Source organism: Astatotilapia calliptera, chromosome 1 (assembly GCF_900246225.1).
Source record: "Astatotilapia calliptera chromosome 1, fAstCal1.2, whole genome shotgun sequence".
Classification (NCBI taxonomy): Eukaryota; Metazoa; Chordata; class Actinopteri; order Cichliformes; family Cichlidae; genus Astatotilapia; species Astatotilapia calliptera.
In genome coordinates this window covers 452,537-475,451 of record NC_039302.1, presented here as the reverse complement: position 1 = coordinate 475,451, position 22,915 = coordinate 452,537, and the positions used below count along the sequence as shown (strand labels likewise).

The 22,915-nt window shown below is 42.3% G+C and overlaps 1 protein-coding gene across 1 annotated transcript; it reads left to right on the top strand.

Moving 5' to 3' along the window:
* The first annotated feature begins 939 nt into the window (after positions 1 to 939).
* On the top strand, positions 940 to 13,478 carry selenos (selenoprotein S). The gene is made up of 6 exons (XM_026182159.1): positions 940 to 1,218; positions 1,485 to 1,610; positions 3,810 to 3,916; positions 4,006 to 4,095; positions 6,202 to 6,274; positions 12,827 to 13,478. Exons 1-6 carry the CDS (start codon positions 1,125 to 1,127, stop codon positions 12,904 to 12,906), a joined length of 570 nt encoding a protein of 189 aa, XP_026037944.1. The 5' UTR covers positions 940 to 1,124; the 3' UTR covers positions 12,907 to 13,478.
* Positions 13,479 to 22,915: the final 9,437 nt, after the last annotated feature.

Below are 22,915 nucleotides of genomic sequence, written 5' to 3'. Positions count from 1 at the left end.
ATAGCACTGGAGATAAATAACAAGGAAATGATTCCGGATCAGCACCATGATCGAAACCTGTTGCTGTAGTATGTAAAGTATTCTGGAGAAGGTATAATATGTCACTGTACATGCATGTGGGTGTGCGTGTTTTATGTGTATAGATATTTTAAAATGATCACGCATGATATAACACTGTCCAGACCGGCCCTGTAAGGAGAGGAGGAGGAAACAGTGAATACATGAGCTACAGTGGATCTCTCACCAGCTGGATCACAAAGAGCACAGGTAACAATAACACACGTACCAGTTGTTGCATTGCAGGAGTGTTCAAGTAGAAAAACAACAATAAACACAACTACAATGTTTTGGTTCTATAACACTTTTCTATCATTACTTTATTATGGATTAATGGTGCAGAGTTGTTAAGTGTGGATAATAAAATAACAGATTAATGCAATAACAAATTGTGCTTTGTTCTCAGATGGACAGCAAACGGACAGTGGTAGATGAGATGAGGAGAGTGAAGGAGGAAGAGAGGCAGAGAGCGAGTCACAGGCAGAGCCTCGTTTATTTCCCACTTTTTTAAAAAATCTGTTGCCTCGTGGATCCAAGCGCTGTCACAGATCTTTGCATTTAATTATTATCCCATAACACTTGTTTAATCAGCTACCAGCTCTCCTTTGGAGATTTTAACGTCTACAGTCTCAGCCCCCCAGCACCATCAGCAACAACCCATCAACAGCAACACTGAACCCCATGAGGTAAAACAGGGACTTCTTTTGCTTTGCATTGTCCCCTCCTGATGACGATCATATTCTTTGGTGTTGTTCTGAGCTCGTTGGTAACCTTAATAATTTAGAAACTGCACTTTGTGTTTACTTGTGTTATCTTTTTCCAATATTTAAATTTGTTTGATGATCTGTGTCTCTAACTTTTATTATGAAAGGTATGAAGAGGAAGTGACCTCTTTTGCGCGACACGGTCGCGTGCTCGAATGATTCATCTGGCTTCCGCCAACACGTCATCGTAAATAACCATCTACATTTTGTTTTAAAGAAGCTCTTTGGAAAAGAAAGCAGTTACGAGCTAACAGAAGCCTGTACGCGACGCTGTGTGAGACGGTCAGCTCGTCTGAGTGTGGAATGGATGATGTAACGATCGAAGACGATGATTCCACTTTCCATGTGAAGAAGCCACCCTTAAAAAACCAAGACTTGAGTTCCCTGAGCCTGACTGGTAAGCGTGTACGTTTAATTAACCAGCTTAAATGATAAAGAATATAGGAATACAGTTACTAACGTTCGTAAGACGTATCTGTCTGTAGCTCATGTTAAGGTGGGATGAAGGCGACATGTTGAGCTGTACATAAACCCGCAAACATTTAGTATTTTATTCTTTTAAGATTGTATTTATTGAAAAAATGTTGTTTCCATCGTTTCGTTGTTAAAATGTCACAGCTACTTAGATTATTGTTTATTTCTGTTGTAACTGAATTGCTGTAGTTGAGGAGTTCGTGGCCCATTATGGCTGGTACCTGGTGTTTGGAGCTGTGATGTTCTACCTGCTCATTCTGCACTTGAACAAGAGGAGATCAAGCCAGCGCAGCCCAACGCCACAAGCCTCACAAGGTCAGCACAACTCACTTTATATTCGTGCAGCAACCACAGTATTACAAAGATAAGAATTATATCAGCACGAAGTGCAGCTTCTCGTATCCAATGTTATGCTGCAGCAGGACAGTGAGAGCTTGTTCAACGTTTTCAGCAACAAGTCAGGCTTGTTCCTCGTGGGTGTAGGACGCTCTGTGGCAATTAACAGCTGAGTGTGACGTAGCACCTCTACGTTTGAGTCTTCAGCCAGATAAAGTGATGAAAGGAACAAGTTGTTACCTCCAGCTGGATAATTTACTGGTTGATCTACATTCTTGTCCTCGTGTATGGTCACAAACTCTGGGTCGTCATCAAAAGAACGAGATCTCGGATCCAAGCGGTGGAAATTTGTTTTCTTCCCACAAGGGAGGTATGGTGCTGACCACCTGGTTCGTGCTCTGAGTTTGACGTCACACTGTGTGGCGCTTCAGTGATTTTTGTAACCCGGTGTGTTGCGCCACATCCATTGAGCGCGAATTTTTTCCGAGTTTTTTGTGATTGTCCTGAATCTCTCTGTCTAAATAACCTTACCAGTGAAATTATAGGCAGATCCTTTGTTAGTGGGCAAACTTACAAAATGAATTAGGCTTCAAATATTTTTTCCCTGACTGTAATGGTTTTACTGCCATTTTAATTAAATTCCACTACAGAAACTTGGGGATATACAAATGTATACATTTAGAGATGTAGAAAGACTTTTTAAACCACGAGGCTTTGTGGAAAACTCTTTGCAAAAAGCACTCCTCAAAGACTTCGCTTCCTATTTTGACTTCTTCTCTTCCTATAAGAGCGTGTATGTGGCGGTAATGCCTATCGTTCAGTAGAACCCTGCAGTGACTTCCTGTGCTGATGACATGATGTGGACTGGTTCTTATATAGTGCTTTCTACTCTAACTGAGCACTCAAAGTGCTTTATGCAGCCTGCCTGAGAGCAACTTGACGTTGGATCTTGCTCAAGGATATTTGACATGCAGAGTGGAACAGGCGAACCTGAACATCATAGCTGATTAAACTGTGGATTCTATTCTGTACCAGAAAATCCTGCAGAAAAACATCCAGCAATTAGTTTGTACCCTTGAGCACACTTGGGTTATTGGCAATGACCTGAAACGCGCTCACAAGACCACCTCTAAATGATTAATTTAGGAAACAAATGTGTTTTTGAAGTGGCCTGATCAAAGTCAGATTAAAATGTTTCAACATGACCTTAAACAGACTATTCATCCTCAAACTCTACAGTGTAGCTAATTTAAAAGAAAAAAATCCCCCCCAGGCGATGTCAAATATGCATTGCTGTCACTGAAAACGATCCACTGGGGTTCTTGCTGGCAAGAGTTGCACAACCATTAATTAGGTTAGGGGGCAATTACATTGTCACACTGGCTCAGGTGTGTTAGAATGTCTTGTCCTTAATCAGTTAAATCATTTACAACAGTAATGGATCACAGGCCCATTCAAAGTTCTCCAGTCCGTTCTCTTTTTGATGTATCGAATCCCGTTTAGGTTGTGGGTATCGGTCACTGTTGTTATCCAGGCTTCAAGGGTTACAACAGCTTTTTCTTAGAGAGGAATAGAATAGAATGCACTTGTTGTCACTATACAGATGTACAATGAGATCCAGAGCATCTCCAACTCAGTGCAAACATGTGGGAGAAGAAGGGGGGATGAGGTGCACATTTTGTTTGCACACAGGTGGCTGTAGGGAAGGAGTTGATGCTGTGTTCTCTATGTAATTAAAGGGGATCTGGTGTTATATGCATTTTGTAAGTCTTTGAAAACAAATTTGGGACACATGACGTTTAAAAACCTTTTCCACATATTTCTGAATTTTTCTGTTCTCAGTTCTCTTTCCATGTTTGTTTGTCTCTGTCCTTGTAATGTACTATATGTACTATATGTACTATATGTACTATATGTACTATATGTACTATATGTACTATATGTACTATATGTACTATATGTACTATAGCTAGAACGTCACGCAATATTATTTGACTTGGAAGTCCTTAGACACAAGTCTGATTTTTCGGTTACTACATCTGTCTTTACGAAGTGTCTGATCTGTAGGTATATAGAAAAATCTGCCCTTGGTAACCTGTATTTCTCTTGAAGATATGTTATTAGATATGTTATTGCATCGTCCTGATTTAACTTTCGATTTCTGTTTGTTACATAAAGATCCAACACTGGTGGAAAGGAGAGAAGAGGCTATGGCAGCAGCCAGGATGAAGATGCAAGAAGAGCTTGATGCCAAAGCGTCCATCTTTAGAGAGAAACAGAAATTGGTAGAGTTTCTAAAAAAGAAAATCAAAGAAGGATGATTTTCTGTCAATATCAGATGTCAACACACTGTTTTTATTTAATTTGTGGACAGCAAGAAGAGGAGAAGAGGAGGCAGAAAATAGAGATGTGGGAGAGTATGCAGCAGGGAAAGAGTTATAAAGGAGCTCCAAAACTCTCTCAGGTAATTTTTCATCTGAAACATTTGTATTTGTGCTGCTCTGTGAAAGGGTGTGTCCTCAAGTACGGCTGTTATGATACTCGTTCATTTAACAAGTTATTTAGACAATTTCAGTAAAGCTTGTGAAGTTAAAGTATATTTACTCATGTAGCTGTTGACGTGGCCTCACATTGAAATAAAGAAGCGATCTGATTTCCCGCAGTTTCCACGCAGCCATACATCACAATGTAATTAGTTTGTTGAAGGGGTATAGCCAGGTGTCATCTCTGGCTTCTACTTCTTGTTCCAGATCGATTCCCTAGTATTTCACCTCGTAATGTAAGCTACACTTACAGTTTCCTCGAACTCATGATTTTAGAAGGTTTTTCCTGTTTAGCTACATGCACAACTGCAGGTGCAGGTGTATGTATAACTTGTACATATCGTTCTAGTGTAAATGTAAATGTGTCTGTTATTGTGTAAATACTAGGGGTGCAACGACACTCGTATCGATATTGAACCGTTCGATACAGAGCTTTCGGTTCGGTACGCATATGTATGGAACAATACAACATTTTAAATTTATTTTATCAACTTTTCTTCTGACGATGCTGTCTGTGTTGAGCGCTCAGTGGATCTGCGCTCGACTACTCCGCCTAGGCTGCACTGTCGAGCGCAGATCCACTGAGCGCAGCGCAAGCTAGCGGGACTGTCACTACCCGATCCGTACCGGAAACCCGATCGGTACCCCGCATGCGCAAATCTTCCTCTCTTTGCCAACATTGCGACATTCAATATATTTGAATGGTACGGTTAGCGCCCAGTTAGCTCCTAGCATTTCTCAACAGCTCTGCCTCCTTTTCGACTGCCCGGGACATTTAAACAATGGATAATCGGTATACAAAGAAATTCATGCTTTTCTCCTCAACAGAGAGCGTCCCCCGATTGAGCAACAGCGCCGTAAAATAAGAAGAATGGCGCCTAATTACAGAGTTAATAATACAGACTTTGTAACATGTCACGTGACAATTCAGCAGCCAGATGAAGTGTTTACTGACAACTGACAGTGACAGCAGACATCATCATCACTATTCCAACAATCCTCTCCACACAGACAAGCATAAACACACTCGATTATCACTAAATCAAATTTAACACATGTTTGTAATGACGCTAATTCAGTTTACAATAGGGTTAGACCGCTCGGTCAGCAGGTGGCAGTATCCTCGTACACTGGGGAGTAAACTGCCATTAAACGAACAGAAGAAGAAGAAAACCCCTGCACATGCGCGGTACAGATCGGGTAGACCCGATTTGTACGGTCCGACTTTGCACATGCGCAGTAAGGATCGAGGAGTCCTGATCTGTCACTATCTTTTTATTTATCGTTTTTGTCTACATTGTATTACAATGTTTCATTATTGGAAACATTTTAAGAGATGCTTGTTATTCTTAACATCTCAACAGATACTCTGACCCGTAACTATCGTTACGGTCCGGATCGGGTAGTGACAGGAACAGAAGTTAAGCTCCTTGCAACATGGCAACTGCCTCAACGCTAGCCGAAATTGAACCTCCCCCACCCTCATTCAGATCTGGCGTTTGGAACTATTTTGGTTTTCATGTGAAAACCTGATATACTTTGAATCACCTTGTTGTTGAATTGTGCTATACAAATAAACTTGCCTTGCCTTGCCTTGCTATGTTTAATATGCTGCTGAGAATATAGCCCAGAAGAAGCGGATAGTATAGCTTTTATTTTGGAAAGAGCCATTTCTCTGTAATGGACTCTTTTCCAAAGATGAGGGATTTCTCCATCAGATTTATTTTTTTATTACTTTGTTGTTTCAGCAACATTAAATTTAAAAACTGTACTTTTGAGTTAAAATATATATTTATAATTTTAATAAATAACAAATTAAAAAGGCATGAACATTTTTTTTGTATCGAAAAAATATCAAACCGTGACACCAAAGTATCGAACCGAACCGTGAATTTTGTGTATCGGTGCACCCCTAGTTAATACTTACGCTATTGTGTTCCTCACACACATGGAGAGATGCCAAACTGCCTTTTATTGTTCTTGTAACAGTGACAATAAAGATTTTATTCTAATATGTGTCACTGCAGACTACTGAGGAGACCAGCTCATCCCAGACGATGCTGAAACCAAAGAAGGACAAGAGGCCTTTTCGCAATGCAGGTACGTAGTAGATGAGGTAGGGTTTGTTTATATGACTGACATATGTGCTGAGGAGGCAACACAGTTACAACCCCCCCATATGCAAATGAAGCACGGCAGCTGAACAACAGGCACTAAAATAAGAAAAACAAAAATCCCTCATTTGAACTAGAGATGGACCGATCCGATATTACGTATCGGTATCGGTCCGATACTGACCTAAATTACTGGATCGGATATCGGAGAGAAATAAAAAATGTAATCGATCCATTAAATATCACGAAAGCACCTCACAAAACTTGCAACACGCCGTAACTCAGCTGATAACCTTTGCACGTCAGAGCAGTGTGCTCACGTGATAGAGCGGCTGTGGCGTGCAAGACCTGTTGGCGGTCTGGTTTAGCATTTGTAGCCTCGCTACCAACCCGGCATTTCATCTCCGAGAAAGGTTTCCCAGAGAGAAGTAAAGCAAGTGTGTAAGTTCATCTCTGAATGTTAGTAAAGCATTCCCACGTTAAGCTTAACAAGCGATATATGGAGCGACTGCCTCTTCTTGCTGCTACTTCAATCATGAAACTGATCTGTGATCAGCTGATCGGCTTTTCTCTTCTTTGTTTTTGGCCCACTTTGCACCAGAAAGAGGAAACCAGCGGCTGAACAACAGCAGCACGTTTAAGCTTGATAAGCTGTTGTTAGAAAGTAATATTAAATAAATTCTACACCAAGATCTTTTTCTACAGCTGACGTAACTGTGCAGGGGCGAATCTAGCAAAGTTTAGCCAGGGAAAAGGGGGCACAAAGACATACTTTTCTTTCTTATTCTCATTTAAAATGTCGAGCTTTTAATAAATAATTATCTGAATCTTACACCCAAAGTTTTTACCTGATGTAAAATATATAGAAGTCAATTACTGTATATAGTAACTGTTAAGTCTAATACACTCTAGTAAGCCATAGTACTTTTGGGAAGATATAATCAGTGCAGTCTGCAGTTTTGTAGAAGAAAGATGTTATATCTATTTAATTATTGTAGAAAAATAATTTATTTCTGTGCAATTTTTTTTTTTACACATGCATTAAAGTAAAGTTGATTACATCGATTAAGCATCATGAGGTGAGGGGTGGTTCCCTATTTTTTTTTTTTTTTTTTTTTTTGCTGGGAGTTTGCAACCCTATTAGTTAGGTTGTTTAATATTCCTGCTAACTACTCTTTAAAACACCAGAATAGGGAGGATGGTGCAGGTTTAAGTTTATTAGATTGATGAGTGTTGCTAACTATGAAACATTTTGGGTGCAGTGTATTTTTTGAATACAGGTATAGCAGAATAGCTTTAGTGTTTGTTTGTTTTTTAAAACTTGACTATGAACTTATACACAATGCAGCAAGATATTAAAAATTACACTATATCGGATTCATATCGGTATCAGCAGATATCCAAATTTAGGATATCGGCATCGGACATAAAAAAGTGGTATTGTGCCATCTCTAATTTGAACGTCGGGAAGTTCGGGAGAATACAAAGAAAAGGACTGGTTTTATAACAGTGTTCTGTAAATACTTCCTGTCAATGATTCATGGAATATGGTCTACATGTGGAGTCGGTGGCCTTCTATGGGTGTTGGAGAGCTGTTCGAACGATCACCAGATGTGTGTCAAAAGAATCTGCTGTGATGGTAATGACACTCTGCGCTCTCTTAACGGTCTCCTACTGCAGCTATTTATCAGAGGGGTGCAGAAGGGTTAAAAAAAATTCAAGTGGTTTACAGCAGGCACTTCACTGAATTTAAATCCATGTATGTAATCCACACATTATTAGTAAAACTACTGTTAAGATGTACCAAATTTCCCCTTGTTTTTTAGGATTATTCTATTCTATTCTATTCTATTCTTCTACGTAATACATTTAACAAGTTGTGTTATTAAAGTGTTTATTTATTCATCGTCAGGATTCAGACCATTCTTTCCCATAAATGTTTGCTTGGTTATTCCCTACATTCAGGTTAAGGGGGTGTGATCATAATGAAGCTTTGATTGCACAATAAGATAAGATAACTCTTTATTATCATTGCACATTCATGCTTAGTACAGTAGTATAACGAAATGGGACAATTGTCCCACGTCAACAAAACAGAGCACAGTAAACTTTAGATTGGATAAAAAGTGCAAATAGGTATGGCCTAATATATTAAAGAATGAATGTTTATTGCACATTATTTCCTACCAGAAAAGCCCAGGGAGGTAGCTAATCAGGTCAGCTGTTAGCATTGGTTAGGGCTATTGCCTTGTTGTAAAGGCTGTCCTTGAGTCTGTTTGTCTGTGACCTCAGCAGCCTGAATCCAGACAGCAGCAACTTAAACACCCGGTGTCCTGGGTGTGTGCAGTCCTGTAGGATGTTGCAAGCGCAGCAAGCGCTGCATAGGTCCTTTAGGGAGGGCAGAGGCTGTCCAGTGATTTTTTTGGGCCATATTAATGACCATCTCAAGTGCCTTTTTGTGTGCCATGGTGCAGCTGGAGATACAGTACAGTATGTCAGCACACTTTCAATGGCACAACAGTAGAAGACGATGAGCAGCTCCCTCTTCAGGTCCATTTTTGGAGGATTCTCAGAAATTGGAGACGCTGTTGGGCCTTCTTTAAAACCTCTCAGGTATTTGAGCTCAATTGGAGGTCGGTGTCTATGTGCACACCCAGGAACTTGAAACTGGACACGCTTTCCAAACACTTCCTGTTGATGCTGATGGGCTGTAGCACTGACTTCGTCCTTCTGAAGTCCAATACCAGGTTGTTGTCTGCGCACCAATCCAATAGCATCTGAGCCTCAGCTCTGTACGCTGTTTCGTCTCCCTCAGAGATGAGCCCCACAGCGGTGATGTCATCTGTGAACTTAATGACTGCATTGTCTTGGTTGGGTACTGACAGAGTCATGTGTGTACGGAGTGTTCAGGAGGGGACTTAGTAAACAGCCTTGTGGAGAGCCGGTGTAAAGGCTGATGAAAGCTGAGGTCCCACTCTAACTCTCTGTACACAGGCCAAGAGAAGTTTCTGATAAAAGGAAGTCCAATATGCAGCAGTTTTACTGTCCGTCTGTATCAGTTAACGTAGAACTAAAGTCAACAAAGAGCAGCTTGTTCTTCATATGCAGATGATGTTGTTTTGTTCTTGTCAAACCCTGAGCGATCTGTTCCTGTACTCTTAGATGTGGTGAGGTCGTTTGGGGAAATCTCAGGTTATACAATTAATTGGCAGAAGAGTGAGTTTGTGGCTTTAACTTGGATGTTGATCTTTTGAAAATTTTGCCTTTTAAAATTACAGACAGATTGAAATACTTGGTGTTATTTTGCCCAATGATCCTAAATTGATCTTTAAGTTGAATTATCTTGAACAAGTTGAAAAAACTGTAAAAGGACATTGAGAAATGGAGGGCTCTCCCTATTCCCATGGTAGGTCGCATTAATGTAATCAAAATGGTTTCCCTTCCTAAATTTCTATATTTATTTTTAAACTCACCTATCTTTTTGAATAAGCAACTTTTTAAAGTGGTCGACTCAGTAGTATTACCATGTGTTTGGGGCTTTAAAGCTCACAGGATACCAAAAGTTCATCTATGCAAGTCTAAACTTACGGGTGGATTTGCTCTGCCACTGTTTCAGTTTTATTATTGGGCTGCAAACGCCAGAACTCCTGCTCACTGGCAGGAAGGGTACAGAAAGGTCATGTCTGCCGAGACCCCACCCCGGGTGGTCACAGAGAGTGGTGGGGTGGAGAATCGTTCCCTCCCTGCTCTTCTTTTTTCGTCCTCTAATCCGCGAACCAAGGTCAATAATTTTATAGTTTCGAACTGCGTTAAAATCTTCCGTCAGATCAAAAAAGGTTGTGCTCTACCGGACACTTCGATCCATACTCCAGCATATTGTAATCATGCATTTCCACCCTCATGTTTAGACGCCTTATTTGAGGTCTGGACACAGAAAGGTATTATTACTCTCAAAGATTTATATATTGACAGGCAGTTTGCATCATTTACTCAGTTGCAGAACAAGTTCTCTCTCCCTGCGTCACATTTTTTTCATTATTTACATATCGTTAGCTTCATAGCATAATTGCCTAAGTCATTTGACTAAGTCAAATGACTTAGGCACTTATGCTATGAAGCTAACGATATAAGAAACTATGTTCGTCAGAGTATCCTAAATTTTCCATCTCTTCTGGGAGAGGGGTCAATTTTTGCTCTCCTTCTGAGCTCCCCGGATTCTAAAAAGTTGGTTTCTGGTTTTGTGAAAGCTTTTTCTGAGTATTTAAATTTTAAATCTGACTTTTTGAAGATGGCATGGGAGGAGGAGCTTGGTTTGCAAATAGGAGATGAGGTGTGGGAGAGGAGTCTGTGTAGGATCCATTGTTGCTCTATAAATGCAGGCATCGGTTGATTCAATTCAAAGTGCTTCACAGACGTCATTATTCAAAAACTAAACTCCACAGGATTTTTCCTTCTATCAGTCCGATATGTGATCGTTGTAAACTTGGAGAAGGCTCTCTCACTCGTTTATTTTGGACTTGTCCCAAATTGCATAACTATTGGTTGGACATTTTTAAATGTTTTTCTGGTATCTATAATCGCACATTAGAGCCGGACCCAATAACTGCATTGTTTGGATCTTCCTCTTCCCTTTTACACCTCAGCTCTGCTGCACAAACTACAGTTTTGTTCAGAATGGTAATTGCTAAGAAAACTATCTTGACTCTGTGGAAGCCGTATATTGTACCTCAGTTCAAAATGTGGCTGACAGAACTGACTGCTCTACTGCCCATGGAGAGGATTAGTAGTAATTTCTTTGATGTGTGGCAGCCATTTTTAGACCATGTATTAAAACAAAGTCCTGTTTGATCGATCACCAATAACTCAGCCTACCACCTTAGCGTTTTATTTCTGTTTATTGCCAGTGTTGAAGTAGTATTTTTGTCGTTGCAGTGTAATCCTTTGCCTTATTTGTGTGTTTTTGCCCTTGCTGCTGTGTTGTCTGTTGCTTTTTTGTCTTTTTTTTCCCTTATATCAAAAAATCTCAATAAACATACTTAAAAAAAAAACAAAAACAAAGTGCAGCCTGGTGTAACGCCCTTTGTTGTTCTAGCTGGGAGATTGTGGTGTGGATCGTAGTAACAGTGGTGCCTTCAGTTGATCTGTTTGCTGTATGCGATCTGGAGTGGGTAGAGTGTTGGGTGGCAGCCAGGATATCATGTGGCGTCGGACCAGTTTCTCAAAACACTTCAATCCCAAGAAATGATTGTGTAGAAAATACTATTCCTGACCTGATAGACTCAACCTTGTTTACAAAGAAAGGAATTGATTACATACGTCAGCAAAGGCTTTCAGGGTGGTCGACTGTGGTACATTTAGAAAAGAACTCATAGTCTTAAAAATATATGCGTATATGCGACACCACAGGGGGATCTTGTGGGTGCTGCAAGATAAGTCTAATATGGCATAATGTGTTACCAGTGGTGTTCTTGGTGACTTCGGTCCCAACTGCTTTTAGATCATTAACAAGCTCCTCTTGTGCAGTTCAGGGCTGATCCACCTCCTTTTTCATGATCGTCCTCACACCATGAGCAAGGGTGCATGTAGCTCCAGACCTTGGGTTATTGATGTTTCTTCTGTTTCTGAATAATCACAGTTGTCACCAAGCTTCTTGTCGATGGACTTATATAAAAACATTCCACTGTTTAGTGATGTACTCAATAAATACAGGACTGTTTGTTAAATATGCAGTCATCCTCCGCTGGTGTGAATAAGGGTCAAAATCAGGCAGGTAAATAGTTATGCTTACTAATGAATGATCAGATAGACCTCCTTAGCCCTCATTCACTTCTGACTTTTCAGGAGATTTGTTGGATACAGATTTTGCAGCTCTTGTGGGAGGCGTCTTTTTCGAGGTTGTACAGAAAGTAGGAATCATTAAACATGAACATGTACCAGTGGGAGCTGAGGAAAGACCGTCCGCTCAGTCTGACTGTATCATGTGACGTTGTGGAAACTTTTTCAATGATGACAATATACACATTGAGTTTGAGCGGGGGAACCTGCAGTCAGCTGAGACTGAAGAAGGCAGTTGGATGATGACGAAACGTTTCTCCCAGTGATAACGTTATATCCAGAGGAACCGAGTCAACTTGGAATTTCCTTAACTGCATCAAGTCTGTGAAGGTTCTCAGTCATCCAGGTCATCGTAGTTAACTGCATCGAGACATTTCTCGTTGATATTCTCTCTATATCATTAAGAAATTAAATGAATGGAATTACCATCAAAAATTAGACTCTTTTTTTTCTTTTTTTTTTTCCTTTGGAGGTGAGCACACTTGAAAAGAAGTTTGAAAGTGAACAAATGATCAAATAGTTTTTCCCTACTGGAATATTGGCTTTAAGAACAGATCAGCTGAAACACTGATTTGAAGTTTATTACAAAGCAAAAACTCAAAAAACCTCAACTCTCTGCGTTTTAGAACAAAAAGCTTAATTTTGTTTTAATGTGTTAAATGTTTCTTTTGTCTGCTTCCTTTCTTCTTTGCATGTTTTACAGATTACAATCCCCTCACTGGACAGGGAGGAGGTTCTTGTTCCTGGAGACCTGGCAGGAGAGGACCCTCATCTGGTGGATGAGGTTAAAAAAGGTTGGAGGCGCTGGACTGCTGGACCTTTGACCTCTGACATCCTGATGTACACACTGGCTGTGGAAATTAAGCTGATAATGTCACCTATCCCATGCTTTATTAGAGTTGAGAATACTTCATAGTTGTTGATCAGTTGGCATAATTGATGACATGTACCTGCACCATGTTTTATTTCTCTTCGGTGTTCACTTTCAACCCATTGTATGCTTTTAGTAGATAACTGAACTGAAAATTATTTGCTTGTCATGAAGCCATTCCTATAAACGGTTATAACCAGTAGGGTTGGCTGATGATTTTCACACAACCAGTGTATGTATGTGTGTGTGTGCGTGTGTGGGGGGGGTCTCCTTATATATTTTATTTTGTTTATACCTAAGTGTGCCACTATAGCTGAATAGTTTATATTACTCCAGGACTCTAGCTGGTGGATAAAACAGAATGAAATTGAACTTTCGGATTATATAGTTGAAAAAATTGATATATAAAAATGGAAGGAGGTTCTGTACATTGTTGTGCTCATTTGCATTATACAATAAAGAATACAGTCTGCAGGATTTTAAATGTGTTGTCTTATTAACAGTTACTGTATTATTTACATTGTGTGTAATGTGGAAACCAGTACATTGTGCTTCTCAGACACTCCACAGCATATCTTTGAAGAACTGAATGTTGTTGTTACTGAAGCAGCAGTAACACCACAGTGTTCTTAAAGACAAATGGCTGTGTGGAGTCTAAACACTGTAGTGTGAAAAGTAAAACAGCCGTTCAGGAAATGACCTTGAGCTTTTTCATTTCACACAGACAAAAGTTCATCAATGTTCGGGGTCGGGCTCTGAGCTGAGGAAGTCCTCAGGATTGAGTCAAGGTGTTTATCAGTAAGACGGCTCCGGTGTGATGTTTTTAGCTTCATCAAAGAGAACAACTGTTCACACAGGTGTGTGCTGCCAAACATGGAGAGCGTCTGAGCAGCTTGGATGCGCAGCTGCGGCATTGTGTCGGGGATGAAACGTGCAAACTCGGCGGCACCCGCTCTCTCATATTTTCCCCTCAGTGTGTCATTGCACTGGAGCTCAATCGACTCCATCTGGAGGTTCGGTGGTGCGCTTTCCACATCAACTCCAAAAGGATTGGCAAGTAGTTCAAACCTGCTTCTTTGAGCTTCAAAGTCAGCAGATCGGCGTCGGAACTCGGCGGCAAGTATGTTGAGCGGTAGAGCGCTTCTCTTTCGTGGTCTGGCAGCTGGGGAAGTGGCTCAAGGTTTCTTTCTGCGTCTCCCACAGACTCAGCTTGGTTTGAAACGCCGTCACCGTACTGCACATATCAGAGATGACACGCCCCCGTCCCTGCAGTTGCAGGTTCATCACGTTCAGATGGCTTGTGATGTCGCACAGAAACGCCATTTCACACATAAATGTTTCATCTCAAAGCTCTGTTGTGTCTTTCCTTTTGCTTTCCATGAACAGACAGATCTCCTCACGAAGCTCGAAACATCTTTGCAGCACCTTTCCCTGGCTTAGCCATCGCACATCTGTGTGATAGGGCAAGTCACCATGCTCTGTATCTAACGCTCCCAGAAATGCCCTGAACTGGCGGTGATTTAAACTTCTGATGAAGTTAACTGCGCGCGTTATGATGGTCATTACATGTCACATAACGACTCCTGGTGTATTATGCAGTGATAAGCTGTCAGCTCCTCTGTGACATTTTCCATCTGCAAATTCGTAGCCAGTGCACTGACACTGAGCCATTGACCTCTCAGGTTATGTCTACCACTGGTTCGGAGACCGCATCACATAATGAGCCACATACAGTGGGGCAAAAAAATATTTAGTCAGCTACCGATTGTGCAAGTTCCCCCACCTAAAATGATGACAGAGGTCAGTAATTTGCACCAGAGGTACACTTCAACTGTGAGAGACAGAATGTGAAAAAAAAATCCATGAATCCACATGGTAGGATTTGTAAAGAATTTATTGGTAAATCAGGGTGGAAAATAAGTATTTGGTCAATAACAAAAATACAACTCAATACTTTGTAACATAACCTTTGTTGGCAATAACAGAGGTCAAACGTTTACTATAGGTCTTTACCAGGTTTGCACACACAGTAGCTGGTATTTTGGCCCATTCCTCCATGCAGATCTTCTCGAGAGCAGTGATGTTTTGGGGCTGTCGCCGAGCAACACGGACTTTCAACTCCCGCCACAGATTTTCTATGGGGTTGAGGTCTGGAGACTGGCTAGGCCACTCCAGGACTTTCAAATGCTTCTTACGGAGCCACTCCTTTGTTGCCCGGGCGGTGTGTTTTGGATCATTGTCATGTTGGAAGACCCAGCCTCGTTTCATCTTCAAAGTTCTCACTGATGGAAGGAGGTTTTGGCTCAAAATCTCACGATACATGGCCCCATTCATTCTGTCCTTAACACGGATCAGTCGTCCTGTCCCCTTGGCAGAAAAACAGCCCCATAGCATGATGTTTCCACCCCCATGCTTCACAGTAGGTATGGTGTTCTTGGGATGCAACTCAGTATTCTTCTTCCTCCAAACACGACGAGTTGAGTTTATACCAAAAAGTTCTACTTTGGTTTCATCTGACCACATGACATTCTCCCAATCCTCTGCTGTATCATCCATGTGCTCTCTGGCAAACTTCAGACGGGCCTGGACATGCACTGGCTTCAGCAGCGGAACACGTCTGGCACTGCGGGATTTGATTCCCTGCCGTTGTAGTGTGTTACTGATGGTGACCTTTGTTACTTTGGTCCCAGCTCTCTGCAGGTCATTCACCAGGTCCCCCCGTGTGGTTCTGGGATCTTTGCTCACCGTTCTCATGATCATTTTGACCCCACGGGATGAGATCTTGCGTGGAGCCCCAGATCGAGGGAGATTATCAGTGGTCTTGTATGTCTTCCATTTTCTGATGATTGCTCCCACAGTTGATTTTTTCACACCAAGCTGCTTGCCTATTGTAGATTCACTCTTCCCAGTCTGGTGCAGGTCTACAATACTTTTCCTGGTGTCCTTCGAAAGCTCTTTGGTCTTGGCCATGGCGGAGTTTGGAGTCTGACTGTTTGAGGCTGTGGACAGGTGTCTTTTATACAGATGATGAGTTCAAACAGGTGCCATTCATACAGGTAACGAGTGGGGGACAGAAAAGCTTCTTACAGAAGACGTTACAGGTCTGTGAGAGCCAGAGATTTTCCTTGTTTGAGGTGACCAAATACTTATTTTCCACCCTGATTTACCAATAAATTCTTTACAAATCCTACCATGTGGATTCATGGATTTTTTTTCACATTCTGTCTCTCACAGTTGAAGTGTACCTCTGGTGCAAATTACTGACCTCTGTCATCATTTTAAGTGGGGGAACTTGCACAATCGGTGGCTGACTAAATACTTTTTTGCCCCACTGTATGATTGACTCCGAGCCAGAGCCCACTGAAAGCAAAAGGTCGAAAGGTTATACATTTGGAAGAGAGTGGCTTGACCAGTTTCACTGGCTAAGATACAGTAAAGCTGACAACATGATGCACTGTATTTACTGTCATGATGTGGAAAGACCCTGGCCGGCAATACTGCATTTGTGACTGGTGCTAATACTTTTCGAATTGAAACACTGAAAAAGTACAGTGTAACCAGAAAACACATTATGCTGTGATAAATGCATTGCCCAAGTGTCCCCTCTCCCCACTGCTGTTCAGTGGTAGGCAGCAGTAAACAGGCTGTCAGAGGAGGCCGAGATGATGATTAGGTTTAACATTGCCTACAATATTGCCAAAGAGTGCCAAAGCACTTTAAGCACAAGCACTTTTCAGTAACTTATCTTTCTTGTAGAATGGTGCTCCAAATCAATACTGTCTGTATGGACAGCAATTCCCCCCACTCCCAAAAAGTGCACATGTAAAACTGCGGTGTTAAACGATGTTAAACTTTTTTGCGCTGGTGCACCTAAGAAAACAACGTTAGGCGCACCAGTGCAACCGTGGCAAATAGTTAGTCTAGAGCCCTCCCTCTAAGTCTAGTATGTAGGGGAAGGAGCTGGAGCCTATCCCAGCTGTCTTGGGTTTAAGTGGGTTACACCCTGGACTACCCTGTAGGTATTTAAAATCACAATACTGTTGTGTTGGTCTTCATAAAAATGTTTTCAGAATTCTCAGAACCTTTATTAGGTTTGCCTTATGAGTTAATAGTTCGTAGTTGTACATCCTTAGATCTTTCGACAGTCCTGTCTTGCTTTTTTGTTAATATTTAAAACAAACAAAAAACCCTTTGGTTTTTCATTTTAAAGTTTGGGGACCTTGGCTATTTTTGACAAAAATAAAACTGTTATTGTAATGTATTCTGTCCCTCGGATGATTTCTGAGATATGTTATGAGTCACCGTATTTTCACGACCATAAGACGCACTGTGCTAAAAGGCGCAGTCTCAGTTATGTGTGCCATTACTGTATTTAACACACACATAAGGCGCACTGGATCATAGGGCGCATACAAGTACCGTATGCGTATTTAAAAATAAAGCGGGAGCAAACCTGAGTTCGGTACCTTACTCACATTTTTATTACCAGTAATCGTCATCATCAACAACACACAAGCATACAAGTGTGCGTATTTAAAAATAAAGCAGGAGCAAAACAAAGTTTGGTACTCACATTTTTATCATCAATCAAACCCATCGAAGTCCTCATCCTCTGTGTCTGAATTGAACAGCTGCGCTAAATCTTCATCAAACATGCCAGGTTCACTGTCTTCACCGTCAGAGTCACTTTCCGTGCTGTGCGGCTCCTCGGAAACGATGCCGGCTTTTGCGAAAGCTCGAACAACAGTGCCAGCAGACATGTTAGCCCAAGCATCTACAATCCATTGGCAAATTATGGCGTAACTCGCCCGGCGCTGGTTTCCACTCTTAGTGAAACTGTGGTCTCCATCGGTCATCCATCGCTGGATGTGTTTGTCGCCGATGTGTTTGCTGCAGTAGGAGCGGAAGATGGCCAGCTTTTCCTTATAATCCGCTGGAAGTTGCTGCGCTACCGTAGTCCTGGTCCGGATGGAAAAATGGCACCGTTTCATAAAAAGTGAAAGTGAAACTGCTTTTAGCCGAATGGTGACCGTCGAAACGCTTCTCCCGCTCGTTCTTTGCTCGATGATCGCCTTATGTCCGCGGAAACTCAGCTGCGTCTTCTTGACCTGCCGGAGCTTGTTTTCCAGCTTCCTCCACATGCGAACCATCGATTCATTAATCTTAAATTCTCTCGCCGCTGCTCGATTTCCATGTTCCTCCGCGTAGCTGATGGCCTTCAGTTTAAACTGTGCTTCGTAAGCGTGTCTCGTTGCCATTTTCAGGGTTGTTAAAACAACGATGTCCTGCATAACGCACATACCTGTTCTTTTATACAGGTATGTGCAATAAAGTCAACGCCCACACTTCACCCTTTAACGTTCTCATGGTGTTCTCTACTACGTCCTCCTTACAACACACAGGGCGCACTGCGCTATAGGGCGCGCCGCACTTTTTGAAGAAAATCTAAGACTTTTAAGTGCGCCTTATGGTTGTGAAAATACGGTAGTTATAGGACGGGTCATAGTCATTTGTGCTGTAAGTAATTGAATAGATCTGTCAACGAACGTGTTTATTCCTGGGATGCTCCTGGCAAAAGCTTGCCATCTAGTGGGTCAACAGCAGAAGATCCCAGAAGTTCATATTAAGGCCGTTTTTGCTCCTAGCACTCAGCAGGGAGGTCCGGTGTTTCGTGCTTCTGATGGTTCCTGCTTCTGTTTCACTTGAGATGGCATAATCTGGCGGAATGATTTATTGTACAGCTTATTAGTACCTTGTCCAGTGAAGTGATGACCTTCTTTTGTGTTTATGGAGTTTGTTACATTTACTGGTGTAAGTTAGCTGTTCATGCTTTGTTTTGCCTGTTAGCATGGAAAAAACACGCCATACGGCATATGGGATTTGCTACACTACTTGCCATGCTTTTTTATTCTTATGTTGTGACCTCGTATTGTTTGTTTGTTTTTTACATATGGTAGCAGTATTGAATGTAGCATTTATGTATTTTTTATGTACACTAAATGGACCTTACTCTTGGTCTCCTGAGTGGTCACTGAAGCCATTTATGTTTAGCTTGGTGCACAAGCCGAATAGAAGCATTCAGCTGAGGGAAGAAGAGTAAAAAGATTGTCCTCACATCAAGCAGATTGCCAAGATCCATAGACACTCCCCTCCAGCAACAGCAGACATGTCCAACCAAGGAGACACCTTGTGGTTTTCCCAACTGGAAGTTAGGGCAGAGTGCAGATCATGCCGGTCAGGTGGCTCAGCAGCGAGCCTAAGTGGAGCACAAGCACGAGCCAATGGTGAAGCTGCTTGAGCCAGAGGAGAATGCGCTAAAAACCAAATAGACAAGGAGGCCGAAAAGGCCCGAATGGAGGCAGCAAAGCAGCGCTCTCAGCAGGAAGGGTGCTAGAGGATGCGGTTCAGGACTAAGTGGAGTCTGTGAAGCCCGCCAGACTTTCCTGCCATTATAGCCATGGGCATCGGTCGCACGCGTATGTAGATACCCACTTCTACAACGACACTAATGCGGAAGACGGACAACGCAAGGCCAGACATATCAACAGCAGCTGCATATTCACATGAGTACCCCGCTAGCTCTCCGCTTGTGTGGCAGCCCAAATTTCCAGCTCCCCATTGGCCCAACCACGTTGAAGCGGCCACACTACAGCGACAAGGGGAGGTATCAGACCTCTCTGCCCTCCTCTCACGTCATGGCCTACTGATACCAGGACTGACAGTGTTTGATAATTAGCCTGAGACTCATATATCATGGAGATCTATGTTCCACAGTGCCACTGAAGATTTTTATATCTAAAATGCAGTGAAGAGCTTGATTTACTCACAAAGTGGCTTGGCGGTGAGTCTCTCCAGCCTTCTCTGAGAATTAGGGCTGTTCATAATAATCTAGAAGCGGGTCTTCAGCGTTTATGGCAAAGGCTACACAGGTATTATGGCTCATCTAAAGTAATTAAAGCTTCTATGTTCAAATGCCTACAGAGCTTTCCCAGAGTTGCTCCGAGAGACAGCTCTTTCAGGAGCTTGCAGATCTCCTTTTAGAACTCGGGAGCAATAAAAAATCGATGGATATCTGCCAGCCTCAGACTTTTCGACAGTCCAAGAGGAATAAACCCAAATGTGGAAAAGTTTCCTCATGCTTTGCAGTAGTCATGGATTAAACAAGGGTTCAAGTATAAGAAAGAACACAGAGGACACTATCAGCCTGGTTCTGCTGGAGGTTCCTTCCTGTTAAAAGGAGTTTTTTCTTCCCACTCTCGCCAAAGTGCTTGCTCACAGGGGGTCATTGTTGGGTTTTTCTCTGTATTTCTTATTGTAGGGTCTACCTTATAATATACAGCACCTCGAGGTGACTGTTGTTGTGATTTGGTGCTCTATAAATAAAATTGAATTGAATTGAATTGTCGTCAAGGAGCTTGACTCCTCCTCCAATTTGACATGCCAGAATCCACTCTTCATGTTGCAGACAGTGAACACTTTAGTCTTCGACAGATCAGGCAAAATGTCCTCAATGGTAGGCAATGGAAAATGGCTCCGTTGTAGAGCTTTATTTGAGGGTTTTGGATCTTGCCCAGCAGTGGTACTTCACACTCTTTGTCAACCACTTGAAACTCCAACCAATAGTTTCTGATTTCTCGGGTTGCGTATCTTAACTTTGCACTTTTCCAACAGCTTTATCTTACTTTTGTTGGACATCCTCAACACTGTCTGTGTGTCCTTTAACTGTGTGTGCAGGCTTAGCATGTGAATTGCCATTACATTACAGTCCATCTAAAAATTTACAATCTCTTTGCCAATCAGCATGCCTGCAAAGAGTTTAGTGGCTCTCACTTTCTCTGTGTTTATTGTATTCTGTGTGTCTGCCTCTGTAACACAGAGGAGGTCCTCGTACTCATCACTCTCACATACTGTCACGCTGTTCTTCTCTTCTGCTCTGAATGGGCCTTGCATTTAACTGCAAACTGGGTTTCTCTGCCACACTTTTTGAATTTTTTGTCTGTATGCCAGAAATTTTTCTTTCTTCTTTTCATGTGTTCTGCCCCAAAACTTTCAGTCCACTGTGTCGCCAATCTGTTTCTGGCACACAGCTCCCCACCCTGCATGTATGTCTTCCACTGCAGCTCCTGAAATGACTTTGCTGTGCTCCCGCAAAAGCTCTGCAGCTCTCCGGTGCTGTATGCACGCATCCAGCATCGTGTTTTTCTCACGTAGCATCCTCTCCCTCAAGCTCGGGTTGTTAAATCCACATAAAATCCTGTCACAATTCAGTGAGTCCCTTGATACTCCAGAATCGCAAGTTTTTGGTCAGCAGCTTCAACTCCGTCACATAACTGTCGATTGTCTCACTGCCGCCTTGGTTTCTCATGAAGAACCGATAACGCTCCCCAGTTTCATTAACTGTGGGATTGCAGTGATCATCAAACTCCTTAATAATGTCCTTAACTGTCCACTGATCTCTTGCCATGTCGATCATTAGCGTGTCTAGCAGCTCCCTGCCACTCCTACCGACGAGGTAACTGAACAGGCTTACTTTTTTCTGTTCGCCATCTGGGTCCCCGGTCAGCTCCACATAGAACATAAACTCTTCCCTCAAGGTCTTCCATGTCCTCGACAGGTTACTGGAGTCCAATACCAGCATCGGCAGTGCTTTAAGGCCCTCCATTCTTTGCAGCAGTGCTAACTCGATTAGCCACTAGTTGCTCACTGTACCGACAGTCTTCTCCGAGAGGTTCACTCTCCCCGCTCAGCTTGCTCCGCTACACTGCTGCCACCATGTTATATTCTGGTCTCATTTATGACAGACTCCAGAATATCTGTTTCCTACCCAATGGGGTAGTAAGATTTATTAACAAGTCACGTGACTCCAATTGACTCTGCTGCGATACACAACAACATACAGCACAACGTTTTGGCCCACACACTCATTTCCTTGTGTCACACTCTAAAACGTCCGTGTAGCAACACAGCCTACTGTGGAACACAACTCAGCCTGTTTACAATAATTCACATTATTACAAAACTCACAGCCGCTAATGGTCTCAGTGATGTTGGTTTTCTCTTTGGGAAAGTCAGCCTGGCTCCAAAACCAGACATCACCATTCCCAGATTCCCACATAGCAATATTGGTATGGCCTGGATCTGGTCCACACAATGTGCTTACACATGGCCCACATACCGTAAAAGAATGACAGCCCTTTGGTGCCACGGGCCATGTGTAAGTTGTGTGCAGCCATGGGCCAGTTGCAGACACACTGGTGGTCCTGTGCTGGCCCAGAACAGATTCAGCTCCAGCCCCAGATGTCAGCCTAATGTGTACCTTAATCAAGCCATGCAATAACAACATGTGCCAGAACATAATAGGGCAAAAGAAAGATGGACTTAGTGCTTTTCTATTCTCCCGGATTACTCAAAGTGCTCTATACAACATGCCACATTCACCCATTCATATACATTCACACTCTTGACATGCAGACTGAAGGAACTGAAGGATCAAAACAGTAACCTTCCGATCAGTAGGGAACCTGCTCTGTCTCCTGAGCTACAGCCACCCTGTAGGAAGCATGAGTAAACCCTCACTGGGTTTTGGATAAAGTGTACACTCACAAACCTGTCAAACCTGCATTTGAAAGGTTGGCTACCATAGCAATACAGTATAGCAACATGGCATTTAGGTCTTCTAACTAAAATAGGAAAATAGGAATATAAACAGGGCCATCATTGCCAGACCTGGTACACATCTGGTTGACATACACCCTGCCATGACACCAGTCAGTCAAAAGTGCCAGCTTGATGCCGGATCTGGACCAGACCTGTTTTCCATGAACCTGGGCCACACAAACCAAACCACAACTGAGCCATCTATAAACAGTGCCATCTACGCCAGGCCTGGCCCATATCTGGATGACATACCACTTACCATGC

Excerpts from the sequence above, each read along its gene's own strand:
- selenos (XM_026182159.1), top strand. The coding sequence starts at position 1,125 with ATGGATGATGTAACGATCGAAGACGATGATTCCACTTTCCATGTGAAG. Across the intron at positions 1,611-3,809 it reads AACGCCACAAGCCTCACAAG|ATCCAACACTGGTGGAAAGG; the intron begins GTCAGCACAACT and ends TGTTACATAAAG. Across the intron at positions 3,917-4,005 it reads TTAGAGAGAAACAGAAATTG|CAAGAAGAGGAGAAGAGGAG; the intron begins GTAGAGTTTCTA and ends ATTTGTGGACAG.